The following is a 27,141-nucleotide window of genomic DNA, read 5'->3' on the forward strand; positions in this document are numbered from 1 at the left end:
TGGGGACCCCTGCCATAGGGGTTTTCTGCTGTACAGTGAAAGGTACAAGTCACACCTGAGTATACAGTCGCAGGACCAGCCAAACTACGTATGAAAAAACTGCGACTTATAGTCCAAAAAAGAGACGGTATTTCATTGTTCATGTGGGGTTCAACTACACTCGCATCAAAGCAACGCTACTGACACTAGGATCGAGGTTACTGTATGTTAGCATGAATAATATAATCGTAACGAAGTCCCGTATGGTGGTTGGCGACAACGACCCGCATTTCAAGTGATGGCTGTCTGAACAGTTGAAAGAGGTTCACCCAGGGTTACAATTTTGAAATGCAATGGGATGTTGGCTGCTAATCCGCAGGCTAGCTGCGGGCCCCCATTTGTATGTATTTTATTGCTTTTGTTTTTGTTTTTATACCCTCAAGCTATTTCGATTTTGCAGAAGCCTTCAAACAGACAACTACAAAACAAATAAAGATTGACTAAAGATTGAAAGGGAACACAAAGGGGAAAATCCAACACAGTTGGAGTCTAATTAAGGAACACTAGAGAAAGTGTGTTTTTATTCATGCATTGAGCACTTGAAAAAAAAGTGTTTTCTTTTCTTTTCACTTTCTCTCACTTGCACATCAGATCAGTGTCGGCCAGTAATGTGACATCTGTTAGCGCTGCTGCATTTCCAGAGGGACATCTCCACGCACAGCTCTTTCTCACTTCTTAGAATAACTAGATCCACTCTCTCCACTTTAATGTGTCTGCCTGTCTGCCTCAACATCAGGGTTGTCTTCCAGTCAGTCTGGTGATTCTCTCTCGGTTCCTGGGTCTCAATCAATGGTTTCTTACGAAAGCGAAAAGGAAATTCACCTGGTTCTAGTTCTTAATGGAAATTGGTATAAAAGGCCTGGCAGCAAACACAATTAGACAGTGTCCGTCATTAAGCCTTTATGTGTCGTTACCCAGCTGAGCCACCATGAGCCAAGTTGTACTGGCCCTGTCAGAAACAGGACTGGTCCGGTGTATTCGTAATACCTTAACTTGTAGTACCGTATTTTCCGGATTATAAATCATTCCGTAGTATAGGTTGCACCGGCCATAAAATGCATAATAAAAAAGAAAAAACATTTTTTAAGTTGCATTTTGGGGGTAAATTTATTTGATAAAATCCAACGCTAAGAAGAGAAATGTCATCTTGATAGGCAATTTACAATAAAAATTAAAATGATAACAACAGGCTGAATAAGTGTACGATATGCTAACGTTACATGACGCATAAACAACGAACGGAGAACGTGCCTGGTATGTTCACGTAACATATTAAAAATTATTCAGGTAACTATATCATAAAGAATATGCTAACAAGATTACCAAACCATCAGTGTCACTCCTAATCACTAAATCCAATGAAATCCTGGCTGTCGGATTTAAACGACTCCGCCAACTCCGGAGTTAGAAGATGCAGCGCTTCCTCTTTGACTTATCAACACAGGCCTAGAGCGCCCTCTTGCATTTTAATGTAAAAATAGCATGTGAAATGATATAATAATGTGTTAATAATTTCACACATAAATCGCACCCCCGGCGAAACTATGAAAAAAATGTGATTTATAATCCAGAAAATACGGTAATTACATTGTATCAAGCATCTTAATACGATACAATTATATGAATATCTTTGCCTTTGTCGTAACCCAATTAAAATCAATCAAAGAAGTTTGCTGGTGTGCGCACTGAAGCAGAGCACTTATGCCCGCTATTCATTTTCACTTATTGTTGTGTGAGCAAAGAATATCCGTCAGCACCCCCAACAGGCATATTGCTCCATCATCTGATCGGGTTGGTGATCAGTTCATTCAAACTCAGTGATTGGCCCCAAAAGTACTGACCATCTATTAAATATACACCATTTGACTCTCTTGCTTTCTGTGTCAGTGAACATTATCTAGCAGCGAGTATTTTGAGAACTGTGCAAATGAGCCCGTGAGAACAGGCAATTAGGAACACGTTAAACGATGTGTCTTAATTGGTTTGAAGGGGTGTGGTAGGGTAAAACCATTCTAAAAATGTTTTCTAGATGGTCTCTCTGTCTCGCAGATTTTTCCCGATCTCGGGTGGATCTCAAATAAATCCCTCGTAATCAAGAAAGACTGGCTGTAAAGACAGTTATGCATGTAGGTGTATTTAACCAGCAGCCTGTGTCCCCACAGTGCTGAAGCGGTTGACCGTCCACTCCCACTCGTTCTCATTACGTCGTTTTATGTCTCCTTGTCCTCTTTTTATGGACGGGGTTGAGAATTAAAAGTGCGGGACGTCTCTTCAGCCAGTGATTACTGATGAGTGAAATGATCCTCGTGGCCCAGTGAATCACACGGGCACACACACACACACACACACACTCACGCACACACATCACTGAAGCTTGCAGCGGAAGTTTGGGAGCAGTGTTACGTAAGAAGGTTCACCATTGAAGTGTGTGTGAAATGCGAGGAGACAACGAGGAAACTTCTATCCTGCCCTTCTGACTCATGTGAAGCTGAACGCTTCCCTGTGTGTGTGTGTGTGTGTGTGTGTGTGTGTGTGTGTGTGTGTGTGTGTGTGCGTGTGCGTGTGTGTGTGAGGAAGATGACGTGCACACATCTGCAATAAGGACAGGCAATGCGACGCACGCAAGGTGAAGCGTGCGTTACGGGCCCCGGCTCACCGTGATCATTAACTTTTATAGACTGCAGTATGAGGCGGGAGGATATGACCAGGCGGGATGATGTGCTGACCACCACTACACACATTCAATCCGCACGCGCACACACTCACACACAGTAGACATGGACTAATTTCATAGAGAAATTCTTTCAGGAGCAAGAGCTGCTAAACAGGTAAATTTTAATTCACAATCAAATTCAGAATAATATAGACTACCTTTCATTAATATATTAATATTCATATTCAGACAAAGCATTATTGCTGATAGTTACATAAACCTTCATGCAATGGAAGCGTAGCAAACTTAATACTCTCTTGGGGTCACATGCATGAGCGTTGACGACATCATCTTTTTGGCGGGGTCATTATCGCCACGGTAGAACTCCATTTACTCCTACATTATCGTATTCATATGCAGGTGTTTAATCCGGTTAATATGCACAAAATCGAATCATATTGCAAGAGTTGTACTGAGTCGACCAGTAATTTATTTGAACGACATTCGGCCATTCTGCATGTTTACAACACATAACGTGTGTGCGTTAGCACACTTTTTCATTGGTTCAACTTCTCCTTGATGTCAGCCGACGAGCAACTTGGCCACTCGGCTACGCTCAAAACGCGCTTTTGTGCTCAAAATCTCCCTCTGATGTGCTTGCAGTTGTGGCACAAATCTAAAGCCACACTGTAGTCTCTGCCTACAAGATGCACAATACGTATCGAACAAATTTATCGAACATATGTTGATCTTGATCACGTGTCTATCGCGAGTCATATCGATATTGAATTCGCCCAGCCCTACTTACCGCTAATAATAAATACCTGTATACTAATAATACATGCACTGATACCAGTTTTTTAGACCAAGTATTACCCTTTAATAGTTGACTGGAACTCTAAGAAAACAAAAGTTACAGACCTCAATTACTCTCATGAAGGAAGGTACTTTTTAACTCATTTGACATGTCCGAAACTCCAAAATGATCAATCAGTCTTTTTTGAAAAGACAATCTTATACTAAATGCAGAGCACCCTTTGAACGTGTTACCGGCTGGAGTGATCATTTTCATTGATTTCTCACTAAAAAATGTAATGGCCAGCCTTGTTCAGCACAGAAATGTTTTTATTTCAATTTCCTGAGCCATTCTTGGAGCATCATGATGGTGTGTGGTCATCTCAGTCACGTTGAGGTGAAGGCGGATCATCTGTGAATATCCCAATGTGACTTGTTTGCAGCTTAAATAGGCGCTTTGTCTGCTCGTGCAGGACATCCCTGCACCCAAGCAAGTAAGATGACCAGTTTTCGTTTTTTATCCCTTGCTCTTCTGAATCTTGTTGATTTGAACCGCAATGACAGCTTTGGAGCCCTCTCGGGCTCTTTATTACTGGCATAATTTTTAATGATTCCCCTCTTCTTGGGCCATGATGTGGCGCTGGACTGGAAATGGTGGAGGCCGAGAGCCAACAAATTAGAGCGAGTGAAGAATGCTAAACTGGTAATCATCCATCTCTTTTTTCCATAATACACCACTTCATTAATTCGGAAAAACAATCCTGTGCCTTATTCCCATCAATAGTTGTGCAAAATAAGAACCTGATGAATGTTCGCAGCATCCTAATGGCGCATGCTGGAAAAAAAAAAAACAACTGATATCTGTCTACAGTGTGATAGTTTCCAAAATAAAATGGACACTTCAAGCGGCAATTATTTTAGGCCTAATGGGCGAGTTGCTAAATTTATATACTAACAGTCAGGTGACGCTTGACTGAAAGTGAAAATGAATAAGGCTGAAAACTGAAACACCAAAAGAAATTATACCTTTAAAAAAATAATAAATTCCTCCGCTGGATCATTTTCTGCCAAAATTTAAGTTCAAGCTCTCTACTTCTCAACTTCCTTCCGAGTGAGCTGCCTTCTCGTACCGGGCAATTGGCTGCTATGTGAGGGATCCTTTCCCTGCTGCCCAAATATGTTCAGTTCAGTTGTCTGTTAGCGTATGCGTAGCTGACCAAGGTGCACCATGGCAGCCTGACGCATTGCTGTCCTTGGTCAGTTCTCTGCCCCCCCCCCCTTCATTTTCTTCTAAGTATAATCTTCCCCGAGCTCCAAAGGCAGCACCATGTGACCACGAAAAACGAGAGATTACTGTACAGCACAGGTGTCAAACTCAAGGCCCGGGGGCCAAATCAGGCCCGCCACATCATTTTATGTGGCCCGCGAAAGCAAATCAAAGATGTCAACCTTCATGATGCTTGCTAAATTCACTACCAAAAATTCAAATTCTCATTTGAAATAAATAAGGGTGATACTATAAGCATTTTCGTGTTACCAAACCCCACATTACAGTAACTTAAATAATAGGTGAATAAACCATTATTCTTGACTTCTTTATATGGTTTCAGTCATAACGGCCCTCCAGGGGAAACTGTAACTAAAATCTGGCCCGCGACAAAAATGAATTTGGCACCCCTGCTGTCCAGTCTTTTGCTAACGCATGCAGTAAATATTATGAACCTCCGTTGTGAAACTAAGAGAAAAGCCTTAAACCTTGAAAGTGCTTAAACTATGTCATGTTTAATGTATGCACAACATGTATTATCCGTGTGCTATTGTGTGCTTACTTTGAAATACTTAAACTTATATGCAATTATAACTATAGAATACAAAATTAACACAAACTCAGAATTGGGCAGTTAAACCTGCAGTGTAACTACAGCCTTCGCTAATGCCAGCTGCATTATGTCCTGTAAATATAGCGCATGTTCTATCCATCCGTTATTCATACAACCTTGGACAGGCTCCAGCGCCCTTCAATCCTGCGCAGCCAACATGCAATCCATCCTTCACAATTCTTCACTTGTAATCTCAGCACATTATTACAGAGCTCAGATTGTTTAGCACTCTCTGTGGAATACAGCACATGGATACTTGCATGCTAGCAAGCCCTTCGCGCCTCCTCTAATTGACAGATCACAGTGGGGCTGCAGGCTGTACGCCCATAAAGGCGTTGTCTCCACTTGTCTTCCAATGCTTGCTTAATGGCCAAACTTTGATCCAGCAACGGCCCTGCAGTTTATGAATGATTTAGCAGTGGGATGATCGCGTGGCGCTAATGGGGCTGCCGCGCCATTAACGTCGTAGAAGTGGATCACATATACGTGCAACGGAAGACGCTGACATGAGCCAGACGGTGAGTCAATGGGGACCTCATCACATTCAAAGTGATCTGTTATTATGACTGTAGCACTGCAATTTCAACAGTAAGTTCTATTCAAATTAGCAGATATGAACTAACGTATAAAGGCTCCAGGTCATTCCAAATGAAGGTAATTAATATGGAATAAAACGTTTTCGGGGCTCGAGGGTTCATCCAGCTATCAATCCATTTCCTGTGGCAATGGTACTCATTAAGGCAGTGGGTAACTGGAACATACCATGGCTGACTTTTAAAGAGTGCTCACTGAATTGGTCACTAGTCTATCGCAGCGTACATGCAGACAAACAACCTCTCACATTCAAATTCACACACAACAGTCTTCGGTTAACCTAATCCGCATGTTTATGGGTTGTGGGAGGTAACCCGAGCACAGGAGTCCTTGGTTTGCAATGGAATTGCATTCCATCTTGTATGTTGAGGCCTGCAGTTCTTTAGATGTTGTCCTGGGTTCCTCTGGTACCTCCTGCACAAGTCATCGCTCTGCTCTTGCGGTCATTTTTTAGACTCGTCACTCCTGGGAAGGTTCACCACTGTTCCATATTCTCTCCATTTGCAGATAATGGCTGTCATCATGCTTCGCTGGAGTCCGAAAGCTTTAGAAATGTCTTTGTCAACCTTTCCACACTAATAGATGTCAGTTACCTTATTTCTCATTTGTTATTGATTTTCTTTGGATTGTGGCATTTTGTTGGGGCTTTTTGAGATCTTTTGTCCAATTTCATTTTGTCAGACAGGCTCTGTTACTGCGATTTCTCGATTGAACAGGTCTGGAGGCAATCGGGCTCAGATGTTGTCAGTGAAAATGCTTTCCAATACACGGTTTCCTCAAGAAAAGTTACTGAGACTGGTGGGAGAGAAGCCGACCGGCTTCATAATAGATATTTTACTTTAATAATCATACTGTATCTGCATTATTTATTGGTAGGCCTGTCATTACAACACATTTTATATTTAACCAGATAAACGATAGGATTATTTGTTGTTTTTTTAAATGCCACTGATACACTAATGATGTGAGCGCAAAAATAAACACGTCCACACTTGTGAAAATTTTTACCACATACTTCAATATTTCTAAAAATGTTTTTTTGAGTGGAGGAGACGTTGACCTGTTGTACATGTATGACTTATAATTCTCTTCTCTTGCCACATTGTGAAATTTGGGCGCCTGCGCATCCAAACTGGGTGCACCAAAATGCCCTGGCATACCCCGGTAGAGGGGGGCAAGAAAAGCCTGGTGGCCTGCCAGGCTGATAGAGCCCTGTGGGAAACCCTGCAAAAGCTGTGATTAGCTGCAGTTGATTCATGATTCAACAAGGGAGCCAAATACCTTTTCACACAGGTCCAGGTAGCATTGAAAACATTTATTTCCCCTGAATACATGAAATCACAATTTTAAAACAGTTGTTTTTTGTTTTTGGGTTTTTTTTTTTTTTTTTTTTTTTTTTTTTTTTTTTTTTTTGCTCTTGTAATCTTTATTTGGTACATTTACATTTGTTTGATGATCTTAAAAATTAAAGTGGAGAATCAATGCAAAGAAAAAGCATTTTTTCACAGCACTGCACATAATATGAACAAACACACATTCAACAATGGTTGATTGGCTTGTAAATATATACATTACAACGCAATGGACCTAAAACTGTTCCTTGAGGCTCTCCATTCATGAAAAGTGTGTTTGACCGATAGATGGCAAATTGTTGTGCAAAATCATGTGTGTGACGTGTCCAACATATAAACATAAACATATGGATAAATGATGTGGGTCAACAACAATATTGAGTTGAGGAATCTTTCCTTAGTTAGTTGTGTACATTTAAGAAGATGGCTGATTGGGTACTTAGTCCAAAGATAGGCAACAAATCAGCAGTTAATCCAGAGTAGACCTCCTCGCAGACTGTCTTGAAAAAGCATCCGGCAGCAAATCTCACTCTTGGCTCAAAACCCCAAAACACTCAGGGATTGGACTGTCGGATTTTCTTCCCTTCTTCTGGCCTTTTTTCCACTCCCTGCTTTTTAACACTTCATACAGCTCCTCCCGTTTTGGCAGCACCCTACGCTCTTCTGTTTTATCATCATCTCACTTTTGTACTTCACCATTGGTGCTCGCCTGATGTATTTTTTCTCCCTCCTTGAGACCTTTTAGTGTTCATTCAAACAAAAAATGGTTCCACTCTCACGTCCGTGCACCGTTTGGTCACTTTTGTGATGTCTGTGCTGCAGGCACTGCCTGGCCTAGGCATCCACTCAAACTGTCACAATTTAGTCTTCATGCTAAATGAATAGGGATGCTTGACAGTATTTTGTCAAACAATGCATATTTAGGAGACGTTCTCAGCATAATGGGTAGCAAAATAAAACAAAACGTCAATTAGACATTACCACAAAAAATAAATAAATAAAAAAAGATATATATATATATAGAGAGAGAGAGAGAGAGAGAGAGAGAGAGAGAGAGAGAGAGAGAGAGAGAGAGAGAGAGAGAGATGAACCAAGGTACTTTATTTGTAGGATAGAATGTTTGGGTCAGTTAAGTGAAATTGGATTTTCCCACAGTACACTTAATGATTCTAAGCACAGAGTTTGGGAATCACTGGATTGTAGGACGTCAGCACCAGCATCTGGTGTGTCATATGACATTGTTATTGGACAGTGATTATTGCTTTCATTGTCAAGGAACAGATAAAAAAAAAAAGATTAATTATCCAATGTTAGTTTGTTAGTTTTTTTAGTTGCTTAAAAATAAGGTAATTACAAAAAAATTCCCATCCTGTGATCTCCGCTCATAATAAGGTTTAATTTGAAGGGCATTTCTTGTGGCTAGTTTAATAGCATTTTAAAACTATGGCATTATTAGGCATATTTTCATTGACTGTTAAGCTACACACATTATGTAGGCAATTCAGATACACTGATCTAGCGTCTACATTTACACAAACTTGGGGCCACATAGATCAATGAACACATATTTTCTCCCGGATGATTCATGCTGACTGAATCTGGGTTAATTGACGCATCCTTCACAATATTGCTTCATTTTAAACGTGCCACTGAGCATCGGAGTCAGGGGGATGAGTGCAGAGTTGAGAGATGAAGTCCCCTCTTCTCAGCCACCGGACGACTTGGCCACTCATTCGGCACCACTGCGTGGGCGGCGGCAGGAAATGCACTCCTGATGCCTTCCCTCCCTGTCAACAGACAAGCAAGTAAACGTCTCTGGCATGGGACGCATGCACACTCCGCAGCACTTTACCCAGAATAGAACAGGCTTTTTAGGTCATTAGGTTTCCTTTAAGTCACTGATGTTGTAGTCACTACACCACCACTACTTTGTAGTGGTTCATTTTCCGGATTCCTTCACACTTGTGAATCGTTTGTCTCCTTGTGCTTTGTGCTTGACGGGTGACCACTCCAGGGTAGGCATTGGTCGATTAACATTTTGAGGGTTTACCGTAGTTTTAAAAACTCAAGGCTTCAATCACCGCTAATACTGTCTGTCATCAGTAATGAGCTTTTGTTTTCTTTTTTTAATGAGATGTCTTAGCAGGGCACAATATGATTGGCTGCGGGCGGAGTTGATTGAACGAGTCACCTCTTTGAAGTTAATGCCTCCAATGAATGTTTTTTTTTTCTTGGCGAGCAGAAAGCGGAGGGAGAGCAATTATGCACGGAGAAGGGCGGGAGCAAGACAAAAGAGACGTTGCAAACACAGATGTCTTTTTGCTGTAATTAATGACAAAAAAAAACAAAAAAAAAACGTGATGCTGAGACGGGAGGTTAGTATACATCGAACCAAACAATGGGGCTGGCAAAATTCACTGGGACTTGGGACACAAGGCTCAAAACCGGGAGTGTCCCTTTTGGACTGGAATGTTTGGTCACCTTAAGTCATACTAGTAAATAATGGACATCTTAAAACTAATACTAGTATGCACCTTAGGTACTCAGTTCAGTTGAATGCAGTAAATCACTGTCTGTGGTCACTACGGCACATGAAAAAATACAGTATGTAATAATAAGGAAGACTGAGTGCATGGAGCATGTTGGAGTTCTTCGGGAGGTGGTCCCAATGCTTCAGGCCTTGTCTGAGAATTACTAGTGGAGCAAAGGTTCCACAGGGAGTTTGAATGGGAGGTTAAGGAGGAATCTGTGCTCACAGACCACAGTGGGACTTTCTGTCACAACTGTTCATCCTCAGCCACCCTCACTCCGTGTTCTCTGCACCTGGAGCCATCTGTTTTGTTTTTTTGTTGTTTTTTTTTGGGGGGGGGTCACCCATGTTCCTTCCTCTCTGCTTAATTTCTTTCTTTTAATTACAGTTTATCCTCTTTCCTTTATCTTTGCTGCTGTGTCGAATGGGGGAAAAAAAGGGGTGAAATTATGTTTCAAGTGTGTTGACTGCAAAGTGTTGATAGGAACGAGGGGAGAGAGAGAGTGTGTTGTTTGCTTGTAAGTGGTTTTCACACTTGCCAGTATTTTCACAAATTATGGCCATAGACAATTATTTACGCAAGGGGAGAGAGAAAGAGTGTGTTGTTTGCTTGTAAGTGGTTTTCTCATCTTTCACAAGTCAATAAGTTAATCAGCAAGTGTCATTTGATTTCGATTCATAGTATTTTGTCTTTCTCTAGTCGTTTTTGTTGCGAGTGTTTTCACAAATTATGGCCATAGACAATTATTTACGCAACTACAAATGGGAGGATTCATCTGTTGTGCACATTTTAAGAGTAATACTATACGTAACAATGTTGACAGTCTTAACATTTGTCACGTAAAATTGCAGTTTAACACTTTCGGGGATAGCCATTACTACAGTGGACAGCTTATCATGTTATCAGGTTACAAGGTGCATGAAAGGGTTAAAACGAATTAAAAGTACAAATGCAGACAAATGTGGGGGGAATCAGACTCTCATGGAAGGTTAACTCATCTCTTCACACTTTTGTTTTTATTTGAGAAACACTTCACGGTCGCTGCTGCTGATATGGTTCTTTTAACAATAGTGTCGCTTAACTGTGATAATTAGACTTCATGCTGGGTTTTTTTCTCTTTGGAAAAAAAAACTGACAGCATCTCTTTCAGAGGGGCGTTTGTTTTATGTTGATGTCAGCACACCTGGTGGAAGTTCTTCATATTTCAGTCACTGCTTTGGGAAAAATAATTTCAGAATCTAGGTTAGGTTAACCAGCATTGTAGAACGTATTGTGTTCAGGCCTACAATTTCTAATGTGCAGCTGACTCGCATAGAAGACTGTCACCTTCTCCTGTACATATGTGTGTATAACTGTAGGTGTGTGTTTGGACTGTATTCGCACACTGTGAGCGAGCATCGCAGGTGCTGCCTTGTCCTGGCTGCTTCCTTAATCCCCATGGGAACGTAAATAAGCCGCCCCGGCTCTGTTTCCTTACATAAGCACAGTGCCACCAGGAATGAAAGAAATGGAATACAGGCAATGGGACGCTGCAGGAAAATAGCTGAATAAAATTCATGGAGCATCAAGCTAATTGTGGCTCTTTTGTTTGTTTGTGTGTTTCTCCTATCCTTAGGTATTTCCTGTCTGTTCACACGCTCAGCACTCGAAATGACGTTGACTCATTTTAGATACCTCGTGTCACTTGTCCGCTGCAAAGTACAACAGAATAGAAAAGTATTGTCAATATAGAGCACAATTGGATTGTGACTCCTTGGTGTGATAACCAAAAAAAGAGGAGAGAAGCATAATGAAGATATGTGCAAATGGAAAAAAAATACATTTGCACATGATTAATGCATTTGTACGTGTAAAAATTGTACTTGTATTTTGCACTGACTAAAAATTCCGCCTTCGATGATTAATTTACATTTAAATGTTTTGGAGTTTTCTGTTAATGTTGTCAATGTACATTCATTTAGTACTTTTTGTAGGCTACTTTTGTTTTCTCTTTTTTGCTTCTGAATGTTGTTAACTGTGTTTGAAGATGTTTCTAGGTGTTTGCTTGTGTGAAGCACATTGAGATGCCTTGTGTATGCAATGTGACCATAAATAAAGCTGCCTTGCCTTTCCTTGCCTTGGGCATTGCAGTTGTGACATGATCGGCGGTAATATGGATAATGTAAACTGCACTGTAATCATGCAGGGAAGGGTCCAGACGGATGTACTGCGGTGAATTATTAGGGTGAATTATGTCAGATTATTGTCTTGGCTCTGTTTTCTGTGATGGATGGAAGGATGGATGGATACTTTATTCCCTTGAGGGATATTGTCACACACACACACATCTCTGCACAATTAGACCAAAGAAAAAAAAATATGAGCAACCAACAAAATAACAACAACACAAAAGACAAATACAATAGCAGTATTGAGAGAGACCCAGGGAAAATTAACATCTAATCTAGGCAGGAAGAAAAGGAGACGGAGATTTATCTGGCAAGGAATAAAGGTTGGGTGTGCTCCGAAATACACTACGTGTGCCCCCCAAATGCTCAATGTGCATGTATTACCTTTGTATGACTGCATTCTCATCATTATATGCTATTACCGTATTCTTTTTATTCTTTGACATATTTTCTGCAATAACTGTCCCACAGTCATTGTCTTGACATCATTTTAAAAATATAGAAATTCAGTAGATGTGACAAATTTCTAAACTTCAAATCACTTTTGTTTGGCAGCCCTGTGCTTCCAACTTGTCAGTAAAAATCTTTTCATTTTCAAGTTTGTAGCAGAATCATTTTTCCCCTTGTTACTCTTTGCTAACCACTTGTTGTTTATTTGGTATTGTTTCATGATTTAACAAAACCAAATAAGCAAGAATTAAACAATATCATTCGAGAGGGATTGATGTGTTACAAAAGTTTTTGAAACTGCGAGCTACTTCTTGGGTACTGATTAATGCGAAGGACTACTAGTTGAGGCTGCTTCAGGATGAAAATGTCAATTTCAGGTTATTCATACTATGGCTACAAAAAAAACTGTTATTAATATGCTTGCATGTAACTCTAAACGCCGTAGACGGGACACTAATGGGAATTTCCACAGATGTTACGGTTAATTATAAACGTTCAAACGTGATATTTTAACTCACACACATGGAGCAGCAAACGTTCAGGCATGTTTTCTTGCTGCGCTGTGAGAACGACTAGAAGTGCGGCTCAATAAGAGAACTTATTTGCATCTTCTTGCTCTTAAGATGTAGCGACCTGAGCACTTCCCAGCATGTCGCAGCACAACGTGGTACTTCACTGGAGTTGTGCAACTCTGTTTCTACTTGTACTGTCAAAGCTAGGCGTGTAACAAAAACCCATATGAAGCAGGAAATCGTTTTTGTGATTTAAAAGATGCAAGCGCACCAAATTGAACCGAATCGAGACGTTCCACTCTAAAATATATCAAGATGTGTATCGAAGCTTGGTGGAACATGCTGTTTCCTCATTTCTTGAACGCTGAGGCATGTTGTCCATCGTGTGTGTGTCTGTGCCAGTGTCGTAAACACAACTGACATTTACCAAATGAGATGCAGTGTGATTGATGCCACGCGCGAGGGGAATGCAGGCACTTTGCTGCAAATCGCTTTTTACTACACTTATACATACAACAATGCAGTACCGGGCACCCCATCTTTTTGATACCCTTGTAAATTCCCAAATGTTACACTTGCGGGGAATTCAAACATTCCGTAGTGAGTGTTCAGCCACATTTTCTTGACCCAAGGTTGGTTGTGCTTAGACACATTGTAAGGTCGGAGGCCACAGCGACTCCTCCCGCTTGTCAGGTCAGCTGCAGTTCATGGAGTAAAACTACTTGGTCCTTAAGTGCTTATGATCATGAAGTGAGCAAGTAAAGGTCATTTATAACTTTTACTCTGCTACCTCATGCATTCATTTAAACGCTCAAAGGTGATATGCTGCGCACCCTTAATTTACATTAGCCCGTACTTGTGGGTTTGGTTCTGTCATGGTTACCTTCTTGAGTCCTATGGGGAGCAAAGCAACAAACAAACAACTTGCTGGAGCTAACGGTTGGATTTTTTATTATTATTATTATTATTGTTATTATTATGGACAGCTCTTTGACACTGGAGTGTATTTCGTTCGATGGTGTGCATGACCTTTCAGCATTGAGATAGCAGCTACATCCTTGACTAAAACTACTATTATAGCTTCTGTTAATGTTGGATAAGACTAAAAGAAGTGGAGGCTCCTCTGCTTTCATTCTGCTCATACTTCTCTCCCTTGCGCTCCCTCTCACTTCCTGCTCTTTTAGTAGGGGGGGCTACTAAAGTGCAAGCGTCATCAGAACGGGCCCCCATGCAGCTGACTTCCATTCAGAGCTTTAATGGCTTAACGCTGTGTGCAGCTGAGCTCTCGTCAAAGCCAGAAAGCCTCCTCCACATAACCACCACTTTTTCCAAGACGCCCATTTCCGCTGCTTGAGTTGACTGCGTTTTCACTGACACTTTTTCTCCCCAACCCCAACCCCACCCCCCACCCATCAAACTCTCCAGCTGTCTCATATCGTTGTACTGTGGGAGGGATATTGAGAAGTCGGCCTAACTGGACCTCATGGTCTGGACCTGTTATTAAGATGAAAAAAAGGTCTAAAAGGAAGGTTTACTCGGCAACAACCAAGTAACAACAAACCAAAAGATGTGTGTGCTTTTGTCGAGTCCTACACATGCCAGACCAGCAGTGGTCAATTTGTTTTTTCAAAAAATGCTCCACACATACACCAGCTGCTTCTCCTCCTATATTATACAAAGCTGGCTTTTGAAAACCTTTCATCAGCTGAAATTTGGTGTATGTAGTATTTATTATTAGTATCTTCGCTGTACTCCATAGCACGATGGTAAATGTTCAATTTCCCGATGAATCGTTTATAAACTCATTCTATCGAGCAGCACAAGCGCACCAACTGTGCTGTGTTCCACATTTGTCATTAACTGTTTTGAATAAAAATTATAATGAAGCTTACGACCAAAAAGAAAAATAAATTTAAAAATCCATTCTCAATAGTTTTTGAAAAGTTTCACTTACAGTCGGCTGTGGACAAACATTGCCGGTTGTAAACGTCATAGCATGCCAGGCCCACAATTGGTTATGTGACTTTGTAAAGAAACTGCCACTTCCATGTAGGCATGCGTTGATTCACGGTTTGACGGTTTACCATGGTTCTAAAAATTCAAGGTTTCAGGAACTGCAAATACTGTACTGTCTGTCACCGGTAATTATCTCTTCTTTTCTTTCTTGAGGGAACTTCCAAGCAGGGCACAATATGATTGGCTGCGTCCAAAGCTGAGTAAATGAAGTTATTGAGAGGCCAGTCGCTTTTTTTTTCTCCTTCTCAGTGAGCAGAACATATTCTCGCCAATGGACATTTTTTCCGCTTATTAGATTATTGACTCGTTTTCTTTGATTCGCTTCTTTGTTGGTCATCATTCGTCAAATACCGGTACATGAAAATAATCCGCCCAGTCTGTGTCGCAAGATGATGATGATGATGACGATGCAATGGTCAATGCTTGATCTTGAGCGACGTTTACATTTCACACTCCAGAAGCGCTGTTCGGCCACATCTGTGCCGCAAGGAAGCTTGTGCACAGTTGATCTTTCCGTTTTTGTTCGCCATGCTTACAAATGGCCAAAATGTCATTTCATTCTCTGTTAAATGCGATGTTTTGCTCCTCTTGCTGACTCAAACACAATTGCACATTCTTAATTGAAACGCTTCATTTCAAATAAGTTGAAACACCCGCACTTTTCCCAAAACACGACTAGTTTTGCCATTCGTCCTTTGACTTCATCCCACAGGTCGTGTAGGTGGTGGTGGTTGGGTCTAAACTGCGTGCAAGTGAAGTGTGACATTTTCCTCCCTGTGTCCGGGGTTTGCAAAGGCGGTCGCACTGGACTGGCGAGATAACAGCATGGCCATGACCACATTACTAATAAAAGCCCATATGAGTGTGCCCTTTTATAGCACCAATAGTTAGTTCATCACTTCTATTCCCGATCAATGTCACCACAAGTCCAGGTTTGACAGAGTGTGTTGATTTTTGCAAATGTAACAATCATTCGTATTCATGTCCTCGGCGTTTGTTGCTGAATGGTTGATGAATAGTTTGGCAGAGCAATGGATGGATGTGCCATGTACACACTGAGTCGATTTTGTATTGGATCCCATTTATTTGCGCAGGCGTGCATATTGAAGTGGCCAATGACTGTATGTCTATGCGGTTTGTGCATGTGTCGCGGTTGGGCATAGTGCCGACCCAGCTCACCCTTCTGATGCTAAGCAGCTTTAGCTTGATTGCCATCTGTTCCTCCACTCTGTATTTTTGCACAAAGAAAACCCCTCCCGTTTTTCTCAACCACTAAATCACAAATAAAGACTGGACCGCTGCTTGTATCCAAAACCTTAGAGAGTCACTAATGTGAATATATGGACATAATTATACCTGAGCTAAAAATTGAAGGTAAAGATGGTGCTGTTCCCCCTTTGCAGCTATAACAGTTTTTCTTTCTCCAAGATTATGCAGCATGTGGGATTTTTTTGCACATGTCACCAATGGTGGACCCAAGAGAGGGGGCTTCTCGCCTTCCAGTTAATCACAGAAATTTTTGTTGGGCTTTAGGTTTCAACCTCTGTTGAAAATTAATGGACCTGAAAATTTCCCTGGGGAACTCCACTCAAAATGTGTGTTGAGAAACCACTGGTGTTGGAACTGAGAGAGGACTTGTTGGGTCTGCTCTGTTCTAAATGATCCTGGAAATGTTAGAGTTCACCTCAAAAATATTTGATGGGCTATTTCATCAACTTAAAAATAAATGAATGGGCCTTAGATATTTCCCTGGGGAACTCCGCTCCGAATTGTTGCTTTGTAATGATGTTTGTGTGCTGTTCTGGAAAATGATGTGAGTGACATGATACACTATACGTGTGCTGAGACAGGAATAGTATCTTCGTCCACCAACACCAGATTGGATTCACCTACAGTGTGCGCTAGTTTGCTTTTTTATTGTCGTTCATTTTGTGATTCTAACCTCAACAAACAGGAGGGATGACACATCGCAAACATAGGGAATGCACTATGCATGGTCTTATGACTAACAAGGCAGCTGCTGTTGCATTTTGTCTTTCCACAAGCAGCATGTAAAATGAATTCCCATTAAAGGCACATAGACATTAACGATCAGGCAGTTAAAGGGCCAGCACATTTCTGTCCCACTTCCCCTATTGAATGAGTCTAACACTGAATCTCCATACACAGTTGTATGTCCCAGTTAGCTCCCCGAGGCTGATATGACCACACAGAAAGATTCTAGAACATAAAGCCCATTCTTATCCTTCTACAAATAGCTTCATGGCAGCGTCACGTCAGGCGGAAATGTGTATACTCACAATGCAGCTTGTGTACTTGCTGATAAGCACAATGCCTCCCAATGCATGCCGGGGCACACTCTGGTAATTAAGAGCTGGAAGAGATGAATGGCATGATGTGTGTGTTTCTAATATCATTTGTCGTCTGATCGTTTGTCCTCCAGGCGATTGCGTCGCTTATTTGTAATTTATGCGGTGACTTACATTGAATTCCATCGAACCATCAGGCCATTTTAAGCCCTTTTGCCCGTTGTTGTGAGTGATTTTTTACTCCATCATGCTGGAACCCTGAGCCCTCTTGTCTTGTAAATCCCCTCCATCTTTAGTCCTTGAGTGTTTATCCCCATCGACTGAATGGGATACTGTATTACTCCATTGGAAAGTCCATTGACTGTTGCGGCCTCACTAGAGGAGAAGTCAGCCTCTTGGTATGTCAACGAGCCACAAACAAGCAGAGTGGCGCCTCAGCCTTCTGAAATGTCAGTGACCTCACGTTACTGAGCCGTGAAACACCAGCGTCGAACGGGACAAATATCTTCACGCCTGCTCCACCGCACAATCACTGACGTCCTATTTAGCGAAATAACATGGTAGTCTTGTGTTTTTTGGTTGTGGGGAGTCAACTGGTCACCACGGCAGGTTGTAGTCTACAGAGATCCTCCAAAATAACCACATTTACGCACCTTTTGTTTTCAAACAGAAACAAGGAGTGAGAGCAATCTGTCATATTACCAGACCAGGATTCTAATATTAGGCCAGATTATCGTCATGTGTGTACGGCACATATTTAATGATTAATTGAATTCAGAGATGCAACAGGATGCTCCCTGTATCTCAAAGTATTCCTTAATACCGGGATAGGTGTGTGATACACAATACTAACTTTTCCAATAGTGACTATTTTATCAACTACGCCAGATGCTGGCACTGAAAGAATCCAATTTTCTGATCGTGAGTGAAAGTGCACAGAGTTCTGGCACAACCCACTTCACTGAGTTCTAGCAGCTGCTTTCGGAAATAATAGTCCATTACATCGTGCCTGTAAAAGCTGTAGTTTTTCTTTCTTCTTTTTTCTTTCTGTGTTGCTGTTCTATAAGAACGGCACTGACATGGAGTGGGACTGCCAATGGTGACCCATAAATATTTCCCTTTTTTAAAGGTACCTGATACTCTCTTCTCCTACCCACTTGTTTGGTTTCTGTGTAAAAGATGCTGAGGCGTTTGCATGTATTCTTCACAATGTAGTAAATCGTTTTCTGCCATTATTGCATGTTTGTAATCAAGCATTTTCTCAATGTCTTCTTCAGGGGTCCCTTCAGTGTGGTTAGGAGATGCATCAACAGAGAGACGGGGCAGCAGTTTGCTGTCAAAATTGTGGATGTGGCTCAGTTCACCTCCAGTCCTGGACTCAGCACAGAGGGTAAATTTTTTGTTTTTGTTCCTTTGATAAAACTAAAAAGATTGTCAATTTGAATTGCCCTTCACAGAGAAATTATTATTTATTGTTCTGCGGTCTGCAGGAGATGGATCATTAAATGAACACAAACATAAAAAATGTGGCAGGCTAAGATCATTGGAAATGATCTTTTGTGAAATCATAATTACAGACTGCTGCCAGCATAAAACATTTAATAACTGTATACAAATACAAAAAAAGCCAAACAAAGAAACACACTTGTGGAGTCAGTCCTTGAGATGCTCACTTTGCAGAAGACTCACAAGATTTAAGAAGCCACATATTCCAGTGCTGTATTGGAAATTATTGTTTATCTTCTGTAGCAATCTGCCAGAGCTGTGATTAGATTTGTGATGACTCTAGAGGAGGAGCGATGGATGGCATTAAAGATAGTTGAAAGGTGTGGTGAAGCCTGATAAGAATACTTGAGCTAAACAAAGTGAGGAAGGGTGCACAGCAATCTTGGAAATATATTATTTAATATCTCTCCGTAAAATGTTTACTTATAACATTAGGTAGTGGACTAGATTATGGTTATCCGCAACTGAGCATTTCTGGTTATTGTTGGAAATGTTTGCCATAATGATTGTATTTAATGTCAATAGAATGTAGATGTTTTCTTTGCTGAATGTCAAAGTGCAGTAGACTGTATAGTGGTGGTGCGCAGTGTTCCCTTCTGATATTTAGTGCGTCTGAGCATTCACACAAGCTCCCTGAACATTCCTTGGACCACGGTCCAAAACCTGAGATCAACTTACATGAATGAGTCATGTTACCAAAAAAAAAAAACAAAAAAATAATAAATCAAGCCACCTACTTATGAAAATACAGCATATCATTTAATAAAACATGAACATTGACCTGACCTCTGAAACACGTGAAAGAGCCGCATTCACGGGGCTCATAAACTATGACCATGTTTGGACTTCCTGAATGAAGCTGTCATCGTATCGCCTGCGGCATCTCATCAGTAGTGCGTGTGCTTGTATGTGTGTCAATGTATGCTTCAAGTAAGAGTAGAACGCCTGAGTGTCCACCCTTGATAACACTATTGAAACCGTAAGGGAAGTGGGAATGGTGTGGTGTCCTGTTGGTAAATTAAACAGGGGTGGAAATAAAAGAATGAATGGAGAAATGTCGTGTGCGTGCGTGTGCATGAGCGTGTGTGTGTATTTGCATGTGCGTGTGTGTGTGTGCGTGTGTGCGTGTGTGCGTGTGTGCGTGTGTGCGTGTGTGTGTGTGTGTGTGTGTGTGTGTGTGTGTGTGGTGCCCACCAAAGTCAGTGCGTGTGCTGAGAGGGCGAGAGCAGTACACAATTGCTCATGCATGCAGCTTAGAGGAAATATTGGTGGTGTCATTCTATGTGATTGTGAGCAATTAGTTTTCACATTGAGCTGTTTAAACCCGGTCTCATTAGCAAATATAAATAGTGTGACGTAGACCCAGGCCATTTGCTTTTGGCATTTGGATTGACACATGTTAGCAACCGTAGCGTTGATAATATTAAATTTATGAGAAGATGGAATGTGGTCACTGATCGAAGCTGACGCCATTTAAAACGTGCCAACCTCTAACATTGAACACAATTCCCTCATGATTTGGGCCTGATGTGTTGGAATTTTAAAGAACCCCGCCGATAAAAGCAAACAGGTCTCGAAATACAGCCATTGACCAAGGGCTGGCCGATATGACTATGTGATATCACAATTTAAGTATTCATTAGTGGTCAATACATATAATATATGTCGCTATGCCCTGCCAAAAAAAAAAAAAAACCTAAACGTAACATTGTGTAATGTAAGATTATGCTAATACTGCTCCATTTGACAAGATATTTATGTCTTTGGATTATTTGGTTGCTCTGTGGCCAATTTTGTAAAATGAAGAAAAACGATCCCTGACTTGACCAGGTGAAAACCACGTGATCGGACCAGATCGATCACGTGATCAGATCGGGAGATCCCTTGTAGTCATGATTTATTTTCTGTCATTGTCATATAATAATGGGAGTACTGTATTAAGAAGCGAATACATAAATCAAGTCTCCACGGAAGGCCCAAGTTGGGTATCAAATGCATGGTATGACCGTGATGTTAAAAGTATGCTGTCTCGCATGATGGTCTTGTGCGACATCTTTTATCTTTTAGCATCTGTGTATGCCGAAAAGCAAAGTGTACAGATTTGATCCTTTAGGTTTCGTTTGGAAAAGGTGTCACCGAAAAGACAAAACGTCAAACATACCATGACACGATTGTCGTCACTGACAACATTTCGTGATCATGCGGGCATGTGGCATACTCCTCCAGCATTGCACGCACACTCTCTGTTCAGACCTTCGAGTGAGGGAAGTGGGTCAAATTGTGCGTGCCTTGGCAATGGATTGACCAACACACACATGCTCACACACATACACACCAGTCAGTGTCTCTCAAGCGTGTCCAGAGGTCTGTCTGACGAATAGGTCAGCTCTCCAAGGGGATGAGAGAGCAAAGCTAGCCAACGAATGAGCAAAATCCATCATGTGCCGCTGCACACTCGCTTCCTCTGCTTTCCCGGCTCCCAATTCCCCAATCCTTTTGCACATTTTCACCCCCCCGCTCTCCCCTTCCCCCAGGTCTTTTCTTTTATTTTCCCTCACAACGTGTCCTCTTCACCTCCCTCGTCTGTCACCTTCTTCTCCAGAGTCACGGAAGACGCAGCGCTGCGTGTTAGTGTTTCTGCTCCTATTGTGACATCTTGTCCGCGCCTTCTGCACAAGCTGTGAAGACGCACACAATCATATGCATGCTTGTATAGTTTGTTAGGATGCTGCAAAGGGCAGAAAACAGGATAACATATTTCGGTGTTTACATTTTTAATCACCTACGCAAGGCTAAGACCTTTTATGTTGCAACAGTTTGAATCTAACTCACCAGACACTCTTTTTTTCTTAAATACAGACAGTGGTGGCATTGATTATGACATAGATATTTATTTGTAAAACCCTTTTTTTCATGCCAAGGAACAAAACTAGGTGAAACAGAACTAACATGCACAAACTTTCTCTTGTCTTTGTTTTTATGAGGCAGCAATTGTTTTTTGTTTTGTTTTGTTTTTTTTTTTTCTCAAGTGGATGACACACTCGATGACTAATTGGGGCATGGCGTCAAATCTAGGGACCATCTAAAGAGAATTACTTCAATAATAGAAAGTTGACATGGCAACATTATTCCGATGAATATCTTTTTTTTAATTATTATGTCACAAAAATCTGTTTTGCTTGCTGAACTGACCCCCCGTATTTTGGAATAATTTTGATCAAAGAAAGAAAAAATCAATAGATTTAGTATTTTCTTCCAATTATTCAATTTAATAAAAATGTCCATCCTTGAAGCAAATAGAATCTTTCGACCCTTATCCAGATCCTTACTAAAATTGTTTTTTTTAAATTATTATATATTATTATATTTTTTCTAACTATTGTAGCTGTGTCTGTGGCTTTTTTTGGGGGCGAGGGGGGCTGGGGGTGTAAATGTCTCACAATAAATTTCGTTCCCTGCCACAAAATGTAGGAACATGATGGCCACTTTAGCCTCTGCTCTGTCCTACTTCATGCGTTGTAAAACTGGCTACAGTGAAAAGGTTTATTAAAACAGCATTTCAAGTGATAACCCAGTATTTTTTCACAGTAAGACGTATTTGACAACAACTAATCAATCAACAGCATTTTATCCTCAATCCGACATGGAAATCCATCCTCCCTCTTCATTTACCGCACCAAACCTCGTAACCTCACAACCATTTATTTCCTCTTACATCTTTCCATTTGTACCACACGCCCACTGTTGGAATATTGATTTGTTTCAGAAGCTCAAATTCCTGTTCTCTCCACACATTCGTCTCTCTGTGTGCAACACTCTCACCCCCATCATTATCACGCTTTAGTGTATGAAGACAAACAGGCCGGAAGGTGTAACTTGTTAGCATCATTTATTTCAGGCGGGAGAGTTTGTTTGAGTGTGTGATTGTCTCTAATGTGGCAAACTTGCCACCGCCTCCGTTTCTGCATATTCACTTCACTCTTCCATTAACCTTCCTCACCATTAGGAGCCATTAGGAGTAAAGGCTTCGCTCCAGGGGGAGTCTTCAGAGCACTGAAGTGTCTTTCAACATATCGAAGAACGCTATTGCTAATTTTATGGCACGATGATTGTTAAGCACCTGTGTGGCACCTCAAGGATTAGCATCTGTGTTGTTGGAGGTCTATCATTTTGATGTACAATTGCCTTGGTCGCTGTAGAAATGTGTTAGCGTTGATTTGCCATGCTAACGATGCTAATTGTTTCGTGCTTTTAAAAGCCTGGGCTTTGTGACTGGTTTGGGGAGGGCTCAGAGTGTGATAAGACAGCAAGCACAGTATTGTCACTCATGGAATGAGCAATTCATTTATTACACTGCAGCTCTTCAATTAACATTTGGAAGAGTCCAATTGCAAAGGTTTTCCCAAGGCGGAAGTCCGAATAGTTTCAATTTGCGTAGCCAGCCTAACATAATCAAAATGGAAAATTTGCTCTGTACAACTTAGATTAGTGGTTTTGCAAATGTGATGTTTCCTTGTCCGTTTCACCGGACCCTGAATTTAATCAATTATTTTCATCCTACCAAATGAAAACTGCATGAATGTGAATACACTGAAAATTATTGTGCAAATGACGTTTTTGCCTGATTTTTGTAAATAGTCTATGCAAATGGCCGCAGCATAATTTTCAAGTCATCAAGTTCGAGAATAATCTGAATGATTTTCTAACAAACCTCCAAATTCTAATCGTAGTTTTAAAATTTCATTTTCACATCCAAACAGCAGCTTGGGGAGACAATTCTGCAAATTCAAGCAGAGAATCTGCAAAAAGTGAAGTTCAATGGATGCAAGACTTGCAAGGCTTCAATCTTTCCCCAGTGGTGGACAATAAAGGATATCTTAATCGTAATCTTAATCAAATAAGAGGTCCCATGTTATAATGTAAGCTCACCTGTTAAGATGCTTTAGGTTGAACTAACTTTTGATTTCAGCACATATAAACTCCTGATGCTGCAAATTCAACAAATATCTCTTTTAAGTTCTTTACAACCTGTAAAATGTCTTTAAAAACTGCTCCGTACAATCATTTGGAACAGATGCTTTATTGTCGGAAAGAAATACTGTTATCAATGAGAGGTTTGTTTCAAAACATTCAAATTACAGTCAAACCTCGGTTTTCGACCATAATCCGTTCCAAAAGGCTGTTCGAAAACCGAAATTTTCGAAAACCGAAACCATGTTTCCCATTATAATCAATGTAAAAAAAATTTAATCCTTTTCAAGTCTATAAAACAACTTCTTAAAAAGCATTTTTACACCATAAACTGTAAACACATGTAATAAGAGGAAGTTCAATGGATGCAAGACTTGCAAGGCTTCAATCTTTCCCCAGTGGTGGACAATAAAGGATATCTTAATCGTAATCTTAATCAAATAAGAGGTCCCATGTTATAATGTAAGCTCACCTGTTAAGATGCTTTAGGTTGAACTAACTTTTGATTTCAGCACATATAAACTCCTGGTGCTGCAAATTCAACAAATGTCTCTTTTAAGTTCTTTACAACCTGAGAAATGTCTTTAAAAACTGCTCCATACAATCATTTGGAACAGTGCATTTTAACAAAAACGATGCTTTATTGTCGGAAAGAAGTACTATTATCAATGAGAGGTTTGTTTCAAAACATTCAAATTACAGTCAAACCTCGGTTTTCAACCATAATCCGTTCCAGAAGGCTGTTCGAAAACTGATTTGTTCGAAAACCGAAACCTTGTTTCCCATTATAATCAATGTAAAAAAAATTTAATCCTTTTCAAGTCTATAAAACAACTTCTTAAAAAGCATTTTTACACCATAAACTGTAAACACATGTAATAAGAGAGCAGGTAATATGTAAAATACTGTACAAACAAACTACAAACATTTTATATGTTTTATTTTTACCAATTTTAACAAAAACATTGACAATGTAACATAAAAATTGAAGTAACATCTCTCTCTCTCTCTCTCTCTCTCTCTCTCTCTCTCATCGTGACAATTCTGGATTGCATTCTTTTACAAGTTGAATTTATAAACACTAAAGTAATGGTTGTAACTATGGACGCTCTCTCTGCAATCCTACGCTACGATTCATATCGTGACAATTCTAGATTGCATTCTTTTACACCTTGAATTTATAAACCCTAAAGTAATGCTTGTAACTATGGACGCTCTCTCTGCAATCCTACGCTACGAGGTAACATCCCTCCATCCATTTCCTGAACCGCTCTATCCACAGAAGTCCAGTCTCGTCCATATTAAAAGTTTGCTGGGGTTTTTTTATCTTTATTGAACACGTCTGCTAACAATGGAGGCGTCAGTTCTTCGTCTACCCGAGGAAGTGATGCTTCCTCAGGTAGAGTGCGCTCAGTTTGGTCGAGAACCGGAAGCCGAGAGTCGAGTGACGTATTCAGGTTTGCTTAGTTTGGTTGAGAACCGATTTTCGGTCGTAATTCGAGGCATAAAAAAACTAGACATTTTTGGTCGAAAACCGATTTGGTCGAGAACAGAGACGTTCGAAAACCGAGGTTTGATTGGATAATAAAAGCTGATGACTTTAAAATTATGCAGATTCCCATTTGCTGGCTGTTTATAATAATCAGAGAAATAGATAATTTGCAGAATAAATTTTAATGCAGTAGAAATGTAATTCTAAAACCACAGAAATACATACATTTTCAAACACATGTCCAAACCCTTAAAAACGTCACATTAAATACAAAGAACACCTGTAACTTCAACATCCACATCATATTTCACTACCAAATCTTTCTTAAATTCAATAGTTTTGCGCACGAATTTCCTCTTTTTTCACCAGCTTTACTACTTCCACTTGCTTTCTTTGGTGCCAGCGACAGGTCCACATTTTCGAATGCTACAAACCTGAGCTGGCTGCCAGCCAATCGGAGGGCACACACAGACGAACAATCATCCGCTCTCATACTCACACCTCGGGACAATTTAGAGTGTTCCTTATTGAGCACGTCTGCTCACAAAGGACGGTCTTTTTTTTTTTTTTTTTTTACCTTTATTGAACACGTCTGCTAACAATGGAGGCGTCACTTCTTCGTCTACCCGAGGAAGTGATGCTTCCTCGGGTAGAGTGCGCTCAGTTTGGTCGAGAACCGGAAGCCGAGAGTCGAGTGACGTATTCAGGTTTGCTTAGTTTGGTTGAGAACCGATTTTCGGTCGTAATTCGAGGCATAAAAAAACTAGACATTTTTGGTCGAACCTGCCCCACTGATGAGGATAAGATGTAGAGAAGAAATGGATATATGATTAATTACACATTTGTTGATTAATAACTAATCGCTGGTGGTGAAAGCTGATGACTTTAAAATTATGCAGATTCCCATTTGCTGGCTGTTTATAATAATCAGAGAAATAGATAATTTGCATAATAATTTGTAATGCAGTAGAAATGTAATTCTAAAAGCACAGAAATACGTACGTTTTCAAAAACACGTCCAAACCCTTAAAAACGTCACATGTAAATACAAAGAACACCTGTAACTTCAACATCCACAAAACAGGCACCAATGCGACAGGTCCACATTTTCGAATCCTACAAATTGGGCACCCTGAACTGGCTGCCAGCCAATCGCAGGGCACACACAGACCAACAACCATCCGCTCTCACACTCACACCTCGGGACAATTTAGAGTGTTCCATTAACCTGCCTTGTGTGTTTTTGGAATGTGGGAGGAAACTTGAATACCCGGAGAAAACCCACGCAGGCACGGGGAGAACATGCAAACTCCACACAGGAAGGCCAGAGCTGGAATCGAACCCTGCAACTCTGCACTATGCCGACGTGCTAACCAGTCGACCAGCGGGCTGCTCTGAAAAAAATAATCACATATTAAATCACAGTCACAATATTTAAGGTGGAAAAATGCAATTACATTATTTTTTTAACATCAACCCTGCCCCACTGATGAGTGATGAGGATAAAGAAGAAATGGATATATGATTAATTACACATTTGTTGATTAATAACTAATCGCTGGTGGTGTAGTGGTATACTCGCCTGACTTGTATGCGGGCAGCATGCGATCGGTTCCCACTCTGTGAATGTGTGGATGTGGGCATGAATGGTCGTTTGTCTCTGTATGTGCTCTGCGACTGGCTGGCGACCAGTTCAGGGTGTGGTCTGCCTACTGCCCGAAGTCAGCTGGGATAGGCTCCAGCAACTCCCCGCAACCCTGTTCAGGATAAGCCGTGTTGATGCGACAGGTCCACATTTTCGAATCCTACAAATTGGGCACCCTGAACTGGCTGCCAGCCAATCGCAGGGCACACCCACAACCACCAACCACCC

The 27,141-nt window shown here is 40.8% G+C and overlaps 1 protein-coding gene across 3 annotated transcripts in view; it reads left to right on the forward strand.

Moving 5' to 3' along the window:
• caska (calcium/calmodulin-dependent serine protein kinase a) overlaps positions 1-27,141 on the forward strand; it is a 139,901-nt gene that overhangs the window by 40,817 nt on the left and 71,943 nt on the right. For all 3 annotated transcript variants that reach the window (XM_019876906.1, XM_019876907.1, XM_019876908.1), the window contains exon 2: positions 18,577-18,689. In XM_019876906.1, coding sequence (XP_019732465.1) covers positions 18,577-18,689 — 113 coding nt within the window. The remainder of the gene's footprint in view (positions 1-18,576; positions 18,690-27,141) is intronic.

Source organism: Hippocampus comes, unplaced genomic scaffold (assembly GCF_001891065.2).
Source record: "Hippocampus comes isolate QL1 unplaced genomic scaffold, H_comes_QL1_v1.1 scaffold110, whole genome shotgun sequence".
NCBI lineage: Eukaryota > Metazoa > Chordata > Actinopteri > Syngnathiformes > Syngnathidae > Hippocampus > Hippocampus comes.